Source organism: Schistocerca gregaria, chromosome 6, assembly GCF_023897955.1.
Source record: "Schistocerca gregaria isolate iqSchGreg1 chromosome 6, iqSchGreg1.2, whole genome shotgun sequence".
Lineage (NCBI taxonomy): Eukaryota > Metazoa > Arthropoda > Insecta > Orthoptera > Acrididae > Schistocerca > Schistocerca gregaria.
Genome location: NC_064925.1, coordinates 4,721,444 through 4,740,589, shown reverse-complemented (window position 1 = coordinate 4,740,589; position 19,146 = coordinate 4,721,444). Strand labels below are relative to the sequence as shown.

General features: G+C 39.3%; 1 protein-coding gene across 7 annotated transcripts in view; it reads right to left on the bottom strand.

Annotated features, from left to right (window-relative positions):
* The window catches only part of LOC126279134 (protein mothers against dpp-like), a 130,461-nt gene that overhangs the window by 57,130 nt on the left and 54,185 nt on the right, over positions 1-19,146 (bottom strand). For all 7 annotated transcript variants that reach the window (XM_049979629.1, XM_049979630.1, XM_049979635.1 and 4 more), the window contains 3 exons: positions 16,071-16,352; positions 12,898-13,028; positions 12,474-12,672 (listed from right to left, as the gene is read on the bottom strand). In XM_049979629.1, coding sequence (XP_049835586.1) covers positions 12,474-12,672; positions 12,898-13,028; positions 16,071-16,352 — 612 coding nt within the window. The remainder of the gene's footprint in view (positions 1-12,473; positions 12,673-12,897; positions 13,029-16,070; positions 16,353-19,146) is intronic.

The following is a 19,146-nucleotide window of genomic DNA, read 5'->3' as shown; positions in this document are numbered from 1 at the left end:
TATGGAAGAGAAACATGGATGATAAATAGTTTGGACAAGAAGAGAATAGAAGCTTTCAAAATGTGGTGCTACAGAAGAATGCTGAAGATTAGATGGGTAGATCACATAACTAATGAGGAAGTATTGAATAGGATTGGGGAGAAGAGAAGTTTGTGGCACAACTTGACCAGAAGAAGGGATCGGTTGGTAGGACATGTTCTGAGGCATCAAGGGATCACCAATTTAGTATTGGCGGGCAGTGTGGAGGATAAAAATCGTAGAGGGAGACCAAGAGATGAATACACTAAGCAGATTCAGAAGGATGTAGGTTGCACTAGGTACTGGGAGATGAAGAAGCTTGCACAGGATAGAGTAGCATGGAGAGCTGTATCAAACCAGTCTCAGGACAGAAGACCACAACAACAACACATGGACTGGGTGTTGTATCATCATCATCATCATCATCATCATCATCATCATCCAAGTCATACAACGTGGTGTTACCTGAAAAGACTTGCAACTTAGTGGGCAAAGTTCACCAAGTGGGGACTCCTGGACATCAGTGCCACATGGCCACTCATTCTTTCAGTTTTTATATGTCCCATAAAACATGTTCAAACTGTTGCAGACTTATTAGCAGCAAATGGACAGTATTATCTTTCCTGGATGGTGAGGTGGGGGTGACGGCAGTAGCCTTTATTCTTGATCACTAAAAGAAGACAAAAGTTCCTTTCAGGAATGTTGTGTGACTAGGGCCTCCTGCCAGGTAGACCGTTCGCCGGCTGCAAGTCCTTCAATTTAACTCCAATTCGGCGACTTCACATCGATGGGATGAAATGATGATGATTAGGACAACACAACACACATTCCCTGAGCAGAGAAAATCTCTGACCCAGCTGGGAATCGAATCTGGGCCCTTAGGATTGACATTCTGTGACGCTGACCACTCAGCCACCGGGGAGGGACCTTTCACGATTGAAAGTGAGGTAACTATGAAGCTAATTTTTTCCACTCTGAAAAATTCATGGAGTATCAGTTTTCTCTGGGTGAACTGCTGTACAAGACTGAAGGTGAATTTTGCTCAAGTATAAAAAATCATGATAGCTTCTTAGAGTGCATATAAACAACATACAGATAATCATGTACCCAAATAAAGTATCAGTTACATGTTACAAAATTGTATCAGATACTTGATACTAGCAGAGGAAAAGTAACGTCTTCAAACTGTTCAGAAGAAGCTGTAATTTTTGTCAAAGACATACATCACAGGCTTCTACTACTAGATTATACTCACAATCAGATTGTTTTGTGGAATGACATAAGAAGCTTTTTCCTGAAATCTTTGTATATAAAAAATGGGACACTGACAAATGGAAAAAAAAGTCAACAGCTTTTATATGTAGTATTACAATTGGTGTAAATGCAAGTCCATTTCTTTCGCTACTGCAGGTTGGTTTGTCAATACATATTTAAAAAAAATTTCCCTCCCAATTTACTTCATGTATTGGATTTCATTCCCAATTGTTTATACTTTGAATTATCAGTCACCTTGAAGCTAACTTTATAATTTCTTGAACAACACATCATTCCATTTGTCTATAGCAAAGATCCAGTAAAAGTCTTGTATTGGAGATTGTGAGCTCCAACATTAGGTGGGTAGGCTGTATCATAAAAAAACAGTATACAATCGGTTTTATGAGAAATGTTGTAAAGGTAAAACAAAATCTTTGATTAACAAGATTGACAGGATACAAATTGCAAATTATCTGAGTAGCAAATATTCACCACTGAGGAACAGAAATGGATAAAAGTCACAAGCATTGTACAATATACCTTACACCAACAAGTGTTGAGCAAGGTTGTGAGGGATGGGATAGATCCACCTTTGCTCGATTGGGGTGTTACAAAATTACTACGAAAGCTAAGCTAGCTGCATCACAGCAGTGTTAAAATCAAAGTCACAAACACAAACTTTATAAAGTCAAAATGAGCAGAAGGAGAGCAATGAGAGAAGCATTCAATGAATCCTAAAGTAAAATTCTGCCAACCAATCTGACTCGAAAATCCTAAGAATTCAAGGTCATGCATAAAGCCAGTAATCAGAGTGTCCATATTGCACACAGGGACGATGGAAGGTGGGAGGGGGGGGGGGGGGGTTACGACAAATGAAATACTGAATCCATTATACTGAGTTTGTTTCAGTTCATAAGGTTCCCCAATTCAATAACCCCATTAATGCTGAAATTGTAGACATTGAAATAAGAGATCTGAGGGTGGCAACAAAAACCCTGTTCAACGACCCAACAGCGGAAAGGTAACTACACGTACATCGATCTAAATACCCTGAAAACCAGCATGGTGCAGGTACCTTCTAGCATTACTAGTCACTCCCTTTCCTGTTCTGTTTGTATATGGGGCACAGGAAGCACAGTTGGTTATATACCTTCATATGAAAGTTGATTTCTCTTATCTTTGCAGCCCTTAAGCAAGTTATACAATGGTGACAGCAGAATCGTCATACAGTCAGCTGCAAATGCTGATTCTCTAAATTTTCTCAGTAGTTTCATGGGTGGGAAAAAAATCTTCCCTCCCGTGATCTCATTTGTTGAGTTCGTGGAGCATTTCCATAATATTTTCACAATACTCTTATGTTGATCAAACTGACTGGTTACGAATCTAGTAACCCACCTCTGAATTGCTTTGATGTCTTCCATTAACCCAACCTGGAGGGTTTCTAAACAATTGAGCTGTCTTCTTTATAGATGACCTATACTTACCTACAATAAACCAAAGTTGATCATTCGCCATCCCTACTGCTGATCTTATGTTCCCATTCAACTTCATACTTGCTTTGTAACATCATGCTTGGATATTAAAAAAAATCTGTATCATACAGCACAACATTAATATTGTAGCTCAACATTACAGGATTGTTTTTCCAACTCATCTGCATTAACTTACACTTTGGAATAAGCTACCATTCATCACACCAAATAATTCTGACCAAGTCACCCTGTATCCTCCCACAGTCACTCAATGATGACATTTTCTCATACACTGCAGTGTCATCAGCAAACAGTCACAGCCTGCTGCTCATCTTACCAGTCAGACCAAGAGCACAAGAGCAGTCCAATCACACTTCCCTAGGGCACTCCTGGTGAACTCTCGGCATCAAAGAAAATATCCTGGGTTCTAATACTTAAGAAGTCGTTGAGCCACTCATTTATCTCAGAACCTACTCTGTACACTCCGACCTGCAGTGGGGCACAGTGTCAAATGCTTTTCAGAAAACTAGGCAAATGTAATCTTTCTATTACCCTTCCTGCACGATTTACAGGATATTGCACAAGAAATGGGAAGCTGAGTTTCACTTGATCAATGCTTTCTAAATCTGTTCTTATTTGTGGATAGAAGGTTTTCTGTCTAAAGGAAATAGATTATGGTCTATCTTAGAATACGCTCAATGAAAATAATCATTTTTGTAAATATAATGTAATTGGATAGGTAAAAAATCTACTCACCACACATTTTAACGGTATTGAAATTTGCAAGTTTTTGGAGCCAGTGACTCCTCCTTCTGGCAGAAGGGTTGAAGGGGAAGGAATAGGGGTGACAAGAAAAGGACTGATGAGGTTCACAAAATAAGGAAAGTTTCACCAGGTCATGGGAGAGTTACCTTTGAGGGACAGACATATAAACAGGTCATGGGCGCAGCCATGAGAACCAGAGTGGCTCCTTCCCAAGCCACACTTTCCAGGTGTCACTTGGAGTGGGCTTTTCTGGGATTCATAAGCATTCAGCCCCTGGTTCAGTTTACACTGATGACATCTTTGCCATGAGGATGAATGTTGAAGCTGATCTGTTAAATTCTTTGAATCTCCAAGCACATTCTTCCAGTTAAATTTCACATGTTCCCATTTCAAATCCCAAGCCACTTTCCTTGACATTGACCTCACTCTCACCAAACGTCAGCTACACCTTTCTGTTCACATTAGACATGCTGACAAACCACAGTAATTACACATTGACTATCCATGTCTAATGCTCCATCCAATACAGTCTTGGAATTCGAAGCAAATGTATCTGTTCAGATGTAGACTCTTTACAGCAGTAAACCACCATTCTCTCCTCAGCATTCACTGGACATAATTATCCTGTAAGTCTAGATCCAACGCAGATTTCACAGGCCATCACATCCAATTCTCGTACTGCTGATCCCTCAGCCACTGGCTCTGAAAGTATGCAAATTTAAGTGCCTTTATATCCATCCAATCACATTTGAATATGCCCAACAATTATGCACCATACTGACTTGGAAGACATTGGTCTTTAATTTATTGGTTCAATTCTTTTAATCTTCTTATATATCATCTGTACTTTTTTCCTGTCTCTTGGGCCTTTGTGCTGGGCAAAAGTGTCTTGATAAATGCCAGCTAAGCAAGAGGCCAATGCCATAGAGCAGAGGCCACCACACTCTTTCCATAGCAGGCCAGATAACTGAGAAAATGACAAGTGCAGGCTGCATTATCATTCTGTACAGTACTTGAAAGCCCGAGTGAAAGCTCCAGTGGAAGAAGACAAAAAACTAAGTTCAGCATTCTGTGTTAATCGTGAGTGACATGTTATGCATAAACAAGGTGGCATTAGCAAAAAGATAGGAACATCAGATCTAATGTGCACACATCAAATCTCACAAACTAAGCAGCAAAAACAATGAAACCACCATTTGGCTTTCTAGATATCATTTGGTCATTTGGTTTGGTATTGCATATTCAATTCAGACAACTGGTTTAAAATGCATATCAGTCAATCTTATTCAATATGCTAATTTCAAATAATTCATTTCTGAAAATGGTTGCTCACAGACATAAGTTGTTCAAAGCACTGATGTAATACTGGTGGAAAATGTCTTCAGTTTCAGAAATTTAACATCACATAAGCAGCGGTAAAATTCAACAAGTTTTCCTTCCCCATGCTTCTCTTTCAACAAAGCATTTTACTTTCAAATCAGTGATCTCCAGCAAAAGATCAACTATCACAGCAGACTGATTCTGGAATTGAAGAACATCACTCTAGATGTTGTCAAGATCTGAAAATCTGTTGAAAAAAATGCTGCTTCACGTTACAAATAAATTAACAGAAAATCAAGGTAGACATCTTTGAGGATTGTAGCACAAAACCCTTTGAAATAAAAATGATAAAGGTTTTCTCCTTACAGTTGTGCTTCGAACAATGACAGCTTACTCCAACACCTTTAGATCAATCTGAAGGCAACAACAGATTAGCCTTTCCCTGAAGTTCGGTGGTCAATTCATTCAGGAAGACAGAGTCTGTATGCAACATGACCTGAGAACATGTCCACAGATCTGTCGGGGATGTGTGAAATTTAGAGATGGAACTCTTGACTTGCTGAAGTAGGAACAAAGTTTCTCTTAACAGGTGGCTATGTTGTTGCTCGAAAAATTCCAAAGGGAGTCCAAGTGGTTCCCCATACTCAGATTCTGCTGAAGAAGCTCCAATATCAGACTTAATGGTTGTATGTAGTCCTTGTAACACCAGCAGTAAGGCAGATACATCTTGTGCTAAATATGTTTTATGACATAAATTCAAGTACCATCAGCTGGCCGAATGAACTGACGTTGCAGGCCAGATCCAGCGTGGGCCGTAGTTTGAAGACCCCTGTCATAGAGTAATGTCTGTAAATCCAAATTGGATCCCAGCCCGACATGGTGACTTATTTGTATTCAACCCTCAGTTGCTTCTCAACAGAAGAGATGTCTATTACTTTGTCCTCCATACAGGAATCTGTGCAGCAGTCAAACAACGGCATTTCTGTACAATACTTCTGTGTGAATAATTTTTTAAATGCAACATTTAAAAATCCAGTTCTCCTTTTGTTGTCTTCTAATGCCACACAAGACTGGTTGAGGAATGATTGAGTACAAGCCTCTGACCCCCTTAGTGATTTTATGTAGGACCAAAATTTTCATGGATTCTCAGTAAGATCTTTCACAAATTTATAATGGCGGAAGTTGTTGAAAGCTTTGGGCATCTATCTTTTTATAGGTGCATGAATTTCTAACTTTCAACTGTCAATGCTTCCATACCATTTTTTGAACTGAGAGTGCAATAACCTGTTTCATCAGTGTTTTCCAAATTTTGTTATTATAAAATGATGACTCTTTTCCATCCTACTCACTCATCACAAGCTCCTCCAAAGCGCAATTTACAATCAAGCTTAAAATTTTGCCCTCTACACACATCACGTTGGGACTAAATGATGTCCATTCATTGTTTAAGCAAGATGCTAACAACTACTTTTTTGCTGTTTCCAGAGAGAACACTATCAGCCTTGTTGATGGGTTTAATAACTTTGGTAACAATTGTTGCTATGGTGACACTGTGTTCTCTAAACCTTGTCTCTATGCTGACTCTGTAAATAATGTCAAGCCTGTCTGTAGCAGCAAGCTCTACAGTACTTCCACTGTGTGTGGATTGCTGAACGAGTTTTGCATTACAGTTTTTGGAAAATGTATTAAGAATTACTTCACAAGACTGTCTGTACATTAAAAAATCAGCAAAGCCTCTGGCTGAGACTCTCCATTCAGCTCCATAACAAAAGACACTGATCAATCCTGGATGCAATATTGCAAATTATAAGCTCTGCAACGGTGACAGTTTTCACCACTTTTTCCAGATCCCTGCACAAACTGAGAATGGCCTCAAAACTCAAGTGACAGGTGTCAGGAGGAGGAGATTAGTATTTAACGTCCCGTCGACAACGAGGTCATTAGAGACGGAGCACAAGCTCGGGTTAGGGAAGGATGGGGAAGGAAATCGGCTGTGCCCTTTCAAAGAAACCATCCCGGCATTTGCCTTAAGTGATCGAGGGAAATCACGGAAAACCTAAATCAGGATGGCCAGGCGCGGGATTGAACCGTCATCCTCCCGAATGCAAGTCAGTGTGCTAACCACTGCGCCACCCCGCTCAGTGACAGGTGTCACTGGTACCTGGCACAATCTGAGTGCAACTGCCCTCTGCACCCTCAATGGCTGCAGGCATTTCAAGATGCCCTCTCTCCACTGCCAGCTTATTGTCTGAATAATGAAACGCTGCACTGCAGTCGACTTTTTCAGATTATAAGGCACTGTGCCTACTCAGTTATGTAGAAAATCACACACACTATCACTCCCATTGTTTATTTGTGAAACATCCACAAAAATACATACATAAATATTACACTTGACAATGAGAGCAAATTCTCAAAACACATTTTGCTCAGCCAAACGACGAAACACGTTAAATACAGTTTGACAACGGTGTCATTACGATCACAACAATCACAAAACTGTGCACCTGCAGTAGAGATTGTTTGGAAATGGTTGTGATTGGTCATCATATTTTTATTTGAACAAACCTAGTTATTGCCATCAGCCACCACGCCGAGTAGAGCTTGGCAGCGATAGGAGATAGGCACGAATTGTTCTAACTTTTACTTGTTTACCGGTTCAAGAACCTGGTGTCAAGAAACTTAGCAACGTAACATTTGCAAACAGTGCTTGATGGCAAACACCATGCCAGAGTCGTTTTATATCAGTTTTTTCTACACACACTTTTTCATAAAGTATAAATCACAGGGAAAATTATAAATATGTTGACGCAAAATCAGGTGCAAACTAACATTGTGGACAGGGAAATTTGATGGGAGCAATAAAAGGGGAAACGTTAATTCATGAACGTCAAAGCACCATTGTACTTTATGTCCTTAAGAGGCGCCATAGTGCGCCTGAAGTTGGAGCTCCCGCTAATAAGCAAATCCCTCCCCCAAAATGTGCTTAGACCCTACTGAAGGTGCAGCCTCTTGTCAACTCATAGGGTGAATGGATGAGGCCAGATTTCCCCTCCCCAAATTCAGTTTCTGCACTGAGCGACGCGAACATATTAGGGAACTGCCACTCACCCTGGGGCGAGAGCATGACCACCCCCACCCCCCACCCCTGTCGTCAGAAAGGCCATAGCATTAGAGAACAGAGCCCATAAGTGAAACAAGAGACACTCAAGGTGTCCTATGTGACATGCCAATTTCTCCGCCACCTCTACACCCACAGGTGCAGACAGCTGACTATGGCCGACAGCATCTTCAGCTGCTCGTGAAGTGAGCCAGTTCCTCTTAAGTCTGCACATAGCATGCACACTCCATATTCACATACAACTAAAATTCTTATGAAAATAGGTACACCATCATTACTCTAACAAGCAATGCTGTGGCCTGTTGTGGGGTTGTGAACCACTGAGGGCTGCAGCGGGACGAAACCTCGCCTCTCTGTCACTTCTAGGTTCCCAGTTTAATACACAATACACACTCCACATATATTCTAAAGGGGTTTGCAGAGCATAGATGTAAATGTAGAGTGTAGAGACCCAGTGCTCATTGCAGCAAAGGTAACATTATCTTGTATGCTGGCCTGAAGACCAGATGTGAATACAAGATCAGAGTTGTAAATAACATTGGTAACACAAACCCCTCTACCGCGAAGGCAAACAGGATGTTCAAACAAAGCAAAGTGGCACTACAGTTTCCAGTCAGCATCACTGAGCTTACGCTTCACATCAGTTTTCTGCCTGGATCTACTCTGTCTCTGCATAAGAGAATGGTCACTGAAGTGGAGAACATGTTACCTCCAACTGTATGAGTCTGGTTACCCCCCAAATGTACAAGCCTACAGACCAGATTCCAGGATCGGTGATAGAAAATAAGCTTGGTTCAGTGTTACACTTGGTCATTTTCTCAGTGTTCACAAGCCAATAACTCCTAACTGTCAAACAGTACACTGTATGAATAACCTCATCACTTAAGCAAGTGACGAAACCATATTTCTACCTCCGATGCACTGTGCCAATTTATTTTTCTTTAGTTTTGTCTGATTACCCATTCTTAAGTGGCAAACATAATGTAGTCATATCTCACTTAAGTAAAAATATGATAATGGAAAGTTCTGGATGGAATACGTATAGAGGAAGCAGTAAAGAGAACTCCTTGTACAGTGGATGTGTGGAATGGTCAATACACAAATAATGCATTAGTAAACATAACAATATAAGGAAAAGATAGATTGCTATTCATTGTAATGATGAGTTACAGACAGACACAATGAAGAGACATTTAAACATTAGCTTTTGGCCAAAGCTTTCGCCAGAAAAGGAACAAAAGTGCGCGTGTACTCTCTCACACACACACACACACACACACACACACACACACACACACACACACAACACAACACAAACCACAAACGTGCGTGCCAGAGCGTCTACACTGTATCAGTGCTGCAGGTTGATGGGTGAGTGAGGAGTTGTGTTGGGTGGAATAGGTGAGAGGAGAAAAGAGATGGCAAGGAGTGGAGGGAATGTGACGGGACAGAGGGAGAGGCAGCAAGGGGTCGAGACAACAGTGTGGCACTGGTGAGCTTACCCTGTCACAGACAGGCGGAGTTATGATAATAATGTCTTTCTTATTAGGAGTGCAAAAGTTTGAGGACTAAGAACAAAAGAGCAGCAACAGTTGATCGATCCAGTAGAGCACCATACACTTTGACGAGCCTAATGCAACTGAGGTTTAGCAGCTGTCCCACTGGTTTTCTATAATCGACTGTTTTGGTTCGTTAACACCTCATCAGTGTAAAACAAACTCTGAGACTGATGCTATCCACACAGTTAAGCCAATAACTGCATTTCCAATGATGATAATGTTTCATTATTGTGGCAGATGTTAGTTGGTGAAGCAGAGACAGGGGTGACAACAATAGAGGTTTAATTATGTTCATCAGCCAGCAATTACAGAACAAAGGGTTCAGCACACCCAAATTCAACCATTCCTTGTTAAGCTTCCTGAGGAGATCACCATTTAGCAGAGACCATGTCAAATATTGACCTTCTCAAAGTTGTGGCAAGTGTTACCTTCTGAGAATTAAGATGTCCATAATTTACATATGATACTGAGGGTGTCTTTGCAACACTTGTAAAAACTACATTCTTCAGCTGTGCAATTACATACTAAAGGGCATATGAGAAAAATGGAAGATTGATTTACAGCTAAACATCATGCAATCACACAAAGTTCACAGAAAACATTTCATCACACTGCTGACAGGCCTCCTGAGCCCACAACATATGTGAAAAGTTCATATTTGTCACCTACATTGATAAGTCTAGAATTAGACTATGAAGAACTTAGGAAAATCCATTACTCTTCTTCTTCTCCTCCATAAACATTTCTGCTTATGCAACTCATTCACAAAGCCTATTCCAATCTTGTCTCCCAGAGACTATCCTCCAGGATTTTCTCAAACTGCTGTCCTCACCAATTCACATCAGCCTTCACCTTGTCGCTTCATCTTACTCATGGCCTTTGAACTGGTCTTCTTCCAGATTCTGTCCATTCCAGAGCTTGGTAGTCTCATTTCTCAATCTTTTCAAGTGGTCAAGCCATTTCACCATATCTATCTCCCTAATTCCTTTTAGGGGACTGATCTGAAGAGTGTTTTGTATTGTTTCATTTAATTTCTAGTGTTACTGAGGATCCTCAAAGAAAGTGCATACGTGTCACTTCTATCCTATTCAGTCCCTGTCAGTTGTATTCAGATCTTTATTTGTCTGGGTCCAACAGTTGTGCAATTACATACTAAAGGGCAGACAAGAAAAATGGAAGATTAACTCATCAGTAGACAATATGAGTTGTACATCATGATCTTTGCTTTGGCAGGTATTTTCCAATGTCCAATACACAATAATGAAATTGTGAGCAATTTTCTATCCTCTTCGAAGTTTCTTCCTTGACGTTTCCTTTCCTAGTTAGCCTACTTCCTAGACAAGTTTCCATTATAACTTATATCTGCCATATCAGAGATCTATGCAAACGGAAGCTGTAGCCACTCAGGTACCTTGGGCACTTATGCAGTCTACATGGCTCCTGCAAGCCTCAGCGTCATGAGCTCCCATGTCATAGTCACGACCTGACACCAGGCAGCAGCACCAGTGCTGGCAGAGACCACCATTTCCAAAGGACCTATTCATGACTGCACAACGCATCACAAGAGAATCGTATCACTAGTATTCCATCACCAGCAGCTACAAAGACCAGCTCATGGACCACACCCGCAGTTCTAACACTTTCAAGAGCCTCTCCTGGCCTCTGGGTGAGTGCTGCTCGCCTCAGCATCTTAGAACATTCAAAATCGTAGGGACTGATGCCGCTATTCTCAGCTTTCATTGTTGTTTCCTTTGTGGACTTGGACTGTGTTAAGGACAGACTTTTTGTACTTATGTTAGACAGCACAGCGCTCTGGGAGCTTACTTCTCTGCAACCTTATTTTCCTATGAAGCTCTTAGCGATGTTACTACCTATTAGAAACAGTCGAGCAAATTTAGATAGCAGCTCCGTCAAGCCTCTGTACCACTACCTAGTAAGAAACTGTATTTTGTGCCTTTTTTCTTATTGCTGAAGCAGATGTATTTCGTTGTCAATAAATTTGTTAAAACTTGATCATCATTTTCTCAGTGTCCCGTAAGGGACACTTCAATGTCTCTCATTTTTCATTTTCCTTGCTGACTTTTTGTTAAGCTTGTTTCTAAGTCTGCTTCTTCAATTATCTGTCAAGTATTTAGCTCACCGTCTTCCCATATCATCACATCATTTCTATAATTTTCATATCATCTGTTGTTGAGCCTTGATGAACTTACTTAATGATGCTGTGCTTGACTTTATTCAAGAGCACTGGAGAAAGCATGCTTCCTTGTCGAACCTTTCTAACTGTTCTAAACCATTCTGAATTTTTTTTTTTGCATGTATTATAACACAATTCAGGCCTTTGTTTTATGTGTTTCTGATTCTGAGTTGCATACCTTTATAAAATTCCATTCTGTTCAGACATTGCCATATCTACTCCCTTTTTTTGTCTAATGGTGAATGAAACTACAATGTCTCACAAATTCCCCCCTCCCCCCTTTTTTGTACTGCCTATCTAGCTGTAAATATGACATCTATAGTTAATCTTTGAGGCTGAAATCCTTGTTTTCTTCTCTTAATTGTCATTCTAGCTTACTTCTTATTTTCTGTAAAATTATCTTTTTGTAAACCTTCATGCAACAGCACAGTAATGTTAATACTCTGTAGTTCTCAAAGGGCATCATGTTAACCTTTTTAAAAATAGATACAATAACTGTCTTTGCTCAATTATCAGGAATCTCTTCATACATCCTCAGTGTCCTCATTATTGTTTACAGCCACTGAATTTTGATATGTCCCACAAGTTTAAAAATCTATTGCTGATCTCCTCAAAGTTGTCCAAAATAAATGGAAATTAACTTACTGCCATTAACAATCCCCTTGACAATAAACAAGTATATATGCCATAAATAAGTGCTAAAGAGAATACAGGAAGAAAATTGTGTGTACCCATACTATGAAAATACAACTCATATTAAAGAAGCTTACCTTTTCCTATATGTCTTCGAGTATTTTCTATAGTAGAATTACGGTTGACATTTGACAGCTGTCCCAGACAGAATCTATCAGAATTGTTACTGGGGTTTGTGAAACCATCCACAATGATTACATTGCTCTGACAATGGAAGATTTCTCCAACTCTGCTATTCAGTTCATAGTAAGCAATGCTTGCCCAGAAAGTTGGCTCCTGGGGAGAAAAGTTGCAACCATAAAATTAATCGCTCTATTTAAAAAAAAAAAAAAAAAAAAAAAAAAAAAACAAAAAAAAAAAACTGCAGATTAAAAAATAAGCATCACCACCATTAAAGCAACAGCAAAGTACTGGAAAGGAAGAGAAATCCCAAATCACATCTGTGCATATTATCATTTATTTCAGTTAACATGTTAAAAAACCAACAATGGGAAAAGGTACCTGGTAAGCCACTGGTGCAACTTCTGACATATTTAAGTTGCTTGATGTATCCATAGCAGAAGGATCTGGGAGAGCAGTGCCTGTACCCTGCTGTGTTTCTTCAGGTGGGCTATATGCAGGTGGTGGTGTTTCTGCTCATATGTAACACACACCAGTCAAATTAGAAAGATAGGAGTGCCATAGTTATAGGCAACAATTTTCAAACAGTACAAAATTAATAATTCATGAACATTCATCTTATATCTCTTTAATTACATTAGTATATTTTATATTAATTGCATTAACTTAACCATTTTAAGTATTAATTTTCCCATACAGTTTTAGTTTTTCTTGCACTATTCATTTCTATAGATTGTGCACCAATTTTGTTTTCTTAGGCTCTGCCTGACATTCTTTGTAACACACCACAATGGAAGTAGCTCACGCAAATTAACAAACTGCATACATTCCAACAGTTTTGTGTGCTTGTATAGTACATCTCCGTATATATTATATGATCACAAAGGTACATACAATGACAACAGGTTCATTCCACAGTAAGGATTAACAGCACACCTATCACTAAATGTAATCTGCAATACTGAAAATTGGTGTCAATGAAACGAACAATCAATTTGGCTTCCAAGAAAATGGAGGCACTGGTAAAGCTATTCTACCATTTGCAATGTAACTGAAGAAATCTTAAGAGTGCAGAGAAACATTTGGATAGCTTTTATAGACACCAGGAAAGCATTCAAAACACTGTCAGCTGGAACCAACTAATGGGAATTCTAGGAATGATCAAACTAGACTACAGAGTCAGTACAATATTTAAATAACTATACAAAGAACAAACAGCAATATTAAATACTAAAAATTACACAAAAAGAAGCTGAAATTCTCAAAGTCACTAAGCAAAGGATTCAATCTGCCCCTCCCTTACTCAACAACTAAACAGAACATGCAAAAACGCATTGAATACTGTACAGATATCACAATAAATGGAGAAAGAAAACAGATGATAGGTTTGTGGATGATGTAGTTGTGATAGTTCCAGGTGAAAGCAATCTCCAAAGTGTCTTGGATACAGTATGAAGAAATGAGTTCAAAATGGAAACTAAATAAAAAAATACAGAAATACTCAAGTGTTTCATGAATTAAAAACAAACAAGACCTTACAAATATTTAGTAAGTAAGAAGAATGGAGATGAAAGAAGCAGAAACATAAAACAAAGAACTATAGAAACAAAAGTAATGATCATGAATAAAGGAAAGATGCTTGGTTTGAACAACATAATACTGACTTGAGGGAAAAGACGGTTAAGAGCTGTATCTGGAGTACAGCACATTTTGAAACATAAAAAGAAATAAGTGTTCTACAACACTTTTTACAGTAAGTGCTTCCAATAAGAAATGTTGAGAGAGAAATAGAGATGTAAGTTTTTATAGTACACCCGCACAGAAGTACTTCCTCCCACGGACAACACACAAAGCATACTGAGTGAACAGATGACCACACCTGCAAAGTACCACCATGATTATATGTCTTTTAAGTGATGATACTTGACTGAGTACTGTCAACAAAGTGAAAAGGGCACCAACAAAGGTTGTAATAGGGTTATGTTCAGGAACATGGATGTTGTCTCAGGTTTATTAACAGAAGATAGAAGTATTGGGCATACAAGGGCGAAGAGAAACATTCTCACTCCAACAAAAAGAAGGCACTGATATGAATGAAATTTTGATTTTGATATGACTTATACATGTCATGCAGCATGACAGCTAGAAGACAAGTTGATGTGCAGAATTTTTATGCTTAAATGGTTTACTGAAACAGTGTTTCAGAGAACTGCACAAACTACAACACCCTTCTCAGTTTTTGCAGTGGTGGTTAATTCAAAATTTGTGGAGGTCTATAAGGAGTCTCTTACTCTGTTTTCAACAGTAACAAAATTGGAAATTGAATTCAACATCGAAGTGCTTTTCCTGAAGATGATGCACTTAAAGAACAACTAAAAACTGTAATGAGAAAGGGAAACATAGAGAGAAAACACACACACGCACACTACACTGTGCCACAACTGCAGCTTGATTCTGTGTCAAGCTGCAATGGGGTTTGTACATAGTCAGCTAGGACAATGTAGCTGTGCATGTATATGAAACTTTGTTCTGTATAAGTTAACTCTAATGGATGATGCTGCCCAAATGCTTAGCAATGTTTTCAGTCTTGTTCATGTACCTATTGACCACTTGACACCCCATCTATTTGGTATGTTATTATCTGTACTGCCTCCAGTACTTGTGTTTCTCCTGAGACTTTTCATTACAATGCTGGATAATCACTGATTACAGGAGTGTGAAATAGCCAGTACCATGCACATCAGGTGGAGTAGGGTTTAGCAAGATATGTCATACATTTGTTGAATGCCAATCGGAAACACATGAGAAAAAATGGAGGTTGGAGCAATTTAGAAAAGAATCCAGCTTATTTCATACGCTGATCTATCATTGTTAATGAGAAAAGGGCCACCACTTTATGCTAGAAACGAAATAGCAATCAAAGCAATGGTCATGTATTTCATCAGCTGTAAAGAATATGATCAGAGTTCTCCGAGATGAAAAAGTGATTTATCTTACAAATTATCTTAATTACAGCAAAACAATGACTGGTGAATATTAAACTGTTTTTGCATTAAATGAATGAAAGAGACATTAGGAAATGTGTGGAGTGAAAGAAAGAATGCAGAAGGCATTGGCAATGAGCAAATGAGAGACCTGAGGTGTGAATTATTGTAACATGCACCCTACACAACAGATTCACAAGATTTGGTGTGATTTTAACTTCAAAATATTCTCACAGCTAAGGTAAATTTCATGTGGGGAATGTTCTGAGGCCAGCAAAGGGCTAGTCAGTTGTAGAAGACCAGCTCTTTCATTTCTCTGCTTGGATGCTGAATATCCAATAACTGGTAAGTCTCATAATTTCGTGTTAAGGGGTTGCATTGTGACTTGTCATAAAAATCAAATAGCAACACAGTCCAGTTTTCAATTTCACCAGGAGTCATGATTCAGAAATCGTTTAGCATGCACTTTAAAATAAATTGTTATACTATATTATAAAGCATTCCTGAAAACAAACTGGCACAATATGCAGTCTAAAATTGACTTAAAAATTGCACAAAATGTTTCCATACCAGGCAATCCATTGCTTCCATATGGACTTTGTGGATTTGAACTAGTACTGCCTGGACTAGGCACACTGCTCAGTGGAGAAGTTGGTCCAGGACTAAGGTGTGAAGATGGACCACCACCAGCTCCACCACCTCCTCCACCACCAGCACCACCATTTGTGAAACCACCTCCAGCTGAATATGACACATTGTGTGGCATTGCTGGTTCTGGCAGCTGCTGGAATGGCAGGAGTGAGTGACCAGGTGCATACTCACTATGGCGAGGCACCAGAACTGGAGGTAGCACTATAACACAGAAACATATACAACACTTCTAATTTGTTACACTTCATACCACTGTACTAGCAATAAAGCAAGCAAGCACTAATAAGGTAAGTAATTTGACAAAGAAGATGGGTATTGTTGACGATTAATTTTAAGCAGCTTTCCATACTAGTCTACTCTATACAAGCCTCTTCATCTCTGCACAGCTAGTTCAACCTACATCCATTTGAAGCTGCCAACTGTTTCTATAATCCCACCAATGAATCAAAAGATAAACAGATATAGCTACGCATATGTCAGCCAATGTCGCTATGCACAGTGTGTGGAAGGATACATGCAGTAGTGCCACCTCACACGGCAAAACTCCCAGAAGAAAAGGTTCTGCGGACTGTAAGGCCTCACTTGTCAACTGGCCGGTAATTGTGGCAAGCTTTCTGGTGTACCTATTGGCGACAACCCTGTGCTACATGTTTTTCTCCAAGAATGTGATTTCAACTAACTATTGATGATGTTTGGTTACTGCATGGATTTGCCTGCCTGTCTAATTGAGAACTGTCTTCCCTCTTCACTGTTCACGCCGACCATTGTGTTTTCAGTGAACAACTTAATGGTAAATGCTTGCACTCGGAGTATAGTTCACACCTAAAAGTTTCCCAGTCAAACCCACAAACAGTGTTCTACAACACTGACATGTGAGTCGAGTCATTCTACAAACATCTAAAATACTGTATTTATCATGAGGTATTCACCCCCCCCCCCCCCCCAGGCATTTTGTTTTGTGTATTTCCATCATAGTCAGCAGCAACTACATTCTGTGGTTTAATTGTAAATAAGTTGGGCTCAATAAAATCTATGGTGTTGTAGAAAGATCCCTCACAACGCAACCTATCAACTAGTTCCTTCTTTTAGTCAGCTAGTGTCATAAATTTCTTCTCTCTCCAATTTGATTAATTATCACCACATTAGCCACTTGATCTACCCATCTTATCTTCAGCATTCTTCTGTAGCGCCACAATTTAAAAACCTCTATTCTATAAAAGTTTAAATTATTTGGCATCCAGTTGCACTTGTACCCTGGATGCACTACAGAAAAATTGTTTCTTTAGTAACTTCCTGAAGCAGAAAGTTATACTAGTTTACAAATATTTCTCTTTTTGTAAACTTTTTCTTACTGTTGCCAGTTTGCATATTACATGCTCTCTATGTAGGATATCATCAGTTATTTTGCTGCTCAAATATCGAAACTTGTCTATAACTTACATGGTCTCATTTCATAATCTAACTCCCTTGGCATCCCTGATTTACCAGTAATTCAACAACAGTGCCCTAGTCTTAATTTTGTTTATGTTCAACTTATAAACTCTATTTACTTTTGTTGTAAAAAGTTTTCTTCAGCTTGGTGTAATCATCACTTACTTATTTGTGCCCAACCCAACTCACGGTTAGAACTCTCAATTAGTCGACAACCTGAATATACTATTACAATTTAAAATTTGAGGCAGACTAGGACTGAAAGTAAGCATTTTTGTTTTTCGCAAGCAGCTGCCTTACACCTTTTAAACTATCTGAGCATATTTCCACAATTGACTCAACTTGCAATGGAAACAAATGCTTAAAAAATAAAACTGATGGAATGTGCAAAATGGCAAATCAGGAATGGGTAGAGGAGAAACACAGTGCTACAAGAACATGCATGACAACTGGAATGACAGATGCCACATAATACAGGAAAATTAAGGAAACCTTTGGAGAAAAGAGAAATTGCTTAATGAATATCAACAGTTCAGGTGGCAACCAAGTAGTAAACAATGAACAACAGGCTGAAAGGTGGAAGGGATATACAGATGGACTACACAAAGGAAACAAACTTGAAGACAATGTTATGGAAAGGGAAGAGGAAGTGGATGCAGATAAGATGAGTGATGTGATGAGTGATTGTGGGAGAAACAATTGTGTTAAAACTGAAGATTGCGATGATACCAAAACCAAACACAGGTACTGACAAGTATGAGGACTAGATCAAACTTTATCCCTACTCATTTTAAAAAGATAGACTGAAGAAAGGCAAACTTAAATTTATATGATTTGTAGATTTTTAAAAAGACAGAGAGATATAACGTAACTGGATAGGTAAAAAAATCTACTCACCAAGCAGCGGTGCGAGAAAACATGTATAAATGTACTGAAATTTCAAGCTTTCTGAGTCATTGCCTACTTGTTCTGGCAGAAGGGTTGAAGGGGAAGGAAGGAGCTGAAGGAAAAGGACCAGTAAAGATTACAAAATGGGATATGTTTGGAAAAATCACCCAGGACCCCAGATCAGGGGAGACTTCAGGACTGAATGAGAAGGAAAGACTAATTGTTGGGGACTGAAATGGAAAAGATTTGAAACCTGAGAGCTTGAAAGTGGAGCAACAAAGATTCCAAGACTTACCAAGCGGGAAAGCGCCGGCAGACAGGCACAATGAACAAAACACACAAACACACACACAGAATTACTAGCTTTCGCAACTGATGGTTGCTTGATCAGGAAGGAGAGGGAAAGACAAAAGGATGTGGGTTTTAAGGGAGAGGGTAAAGAGTCATTTCAATCCCGGGAGCGGAAAGACTTCCCTTAGGGGGAAAAAAAGGACAGGTGTACACTCGCGTGCGCGCGCGCGCTCGCACACACACACACACACACACACACACACACACACACACACACACACAAGCAGACATATTTAAAGGCAAAGACTGTTTTCTCACACCGCTGCTTGGTGAGTAGATTTTTTACCTATCCAGTTACATTAAAGCCAAAGACTCTTTGCCTTTA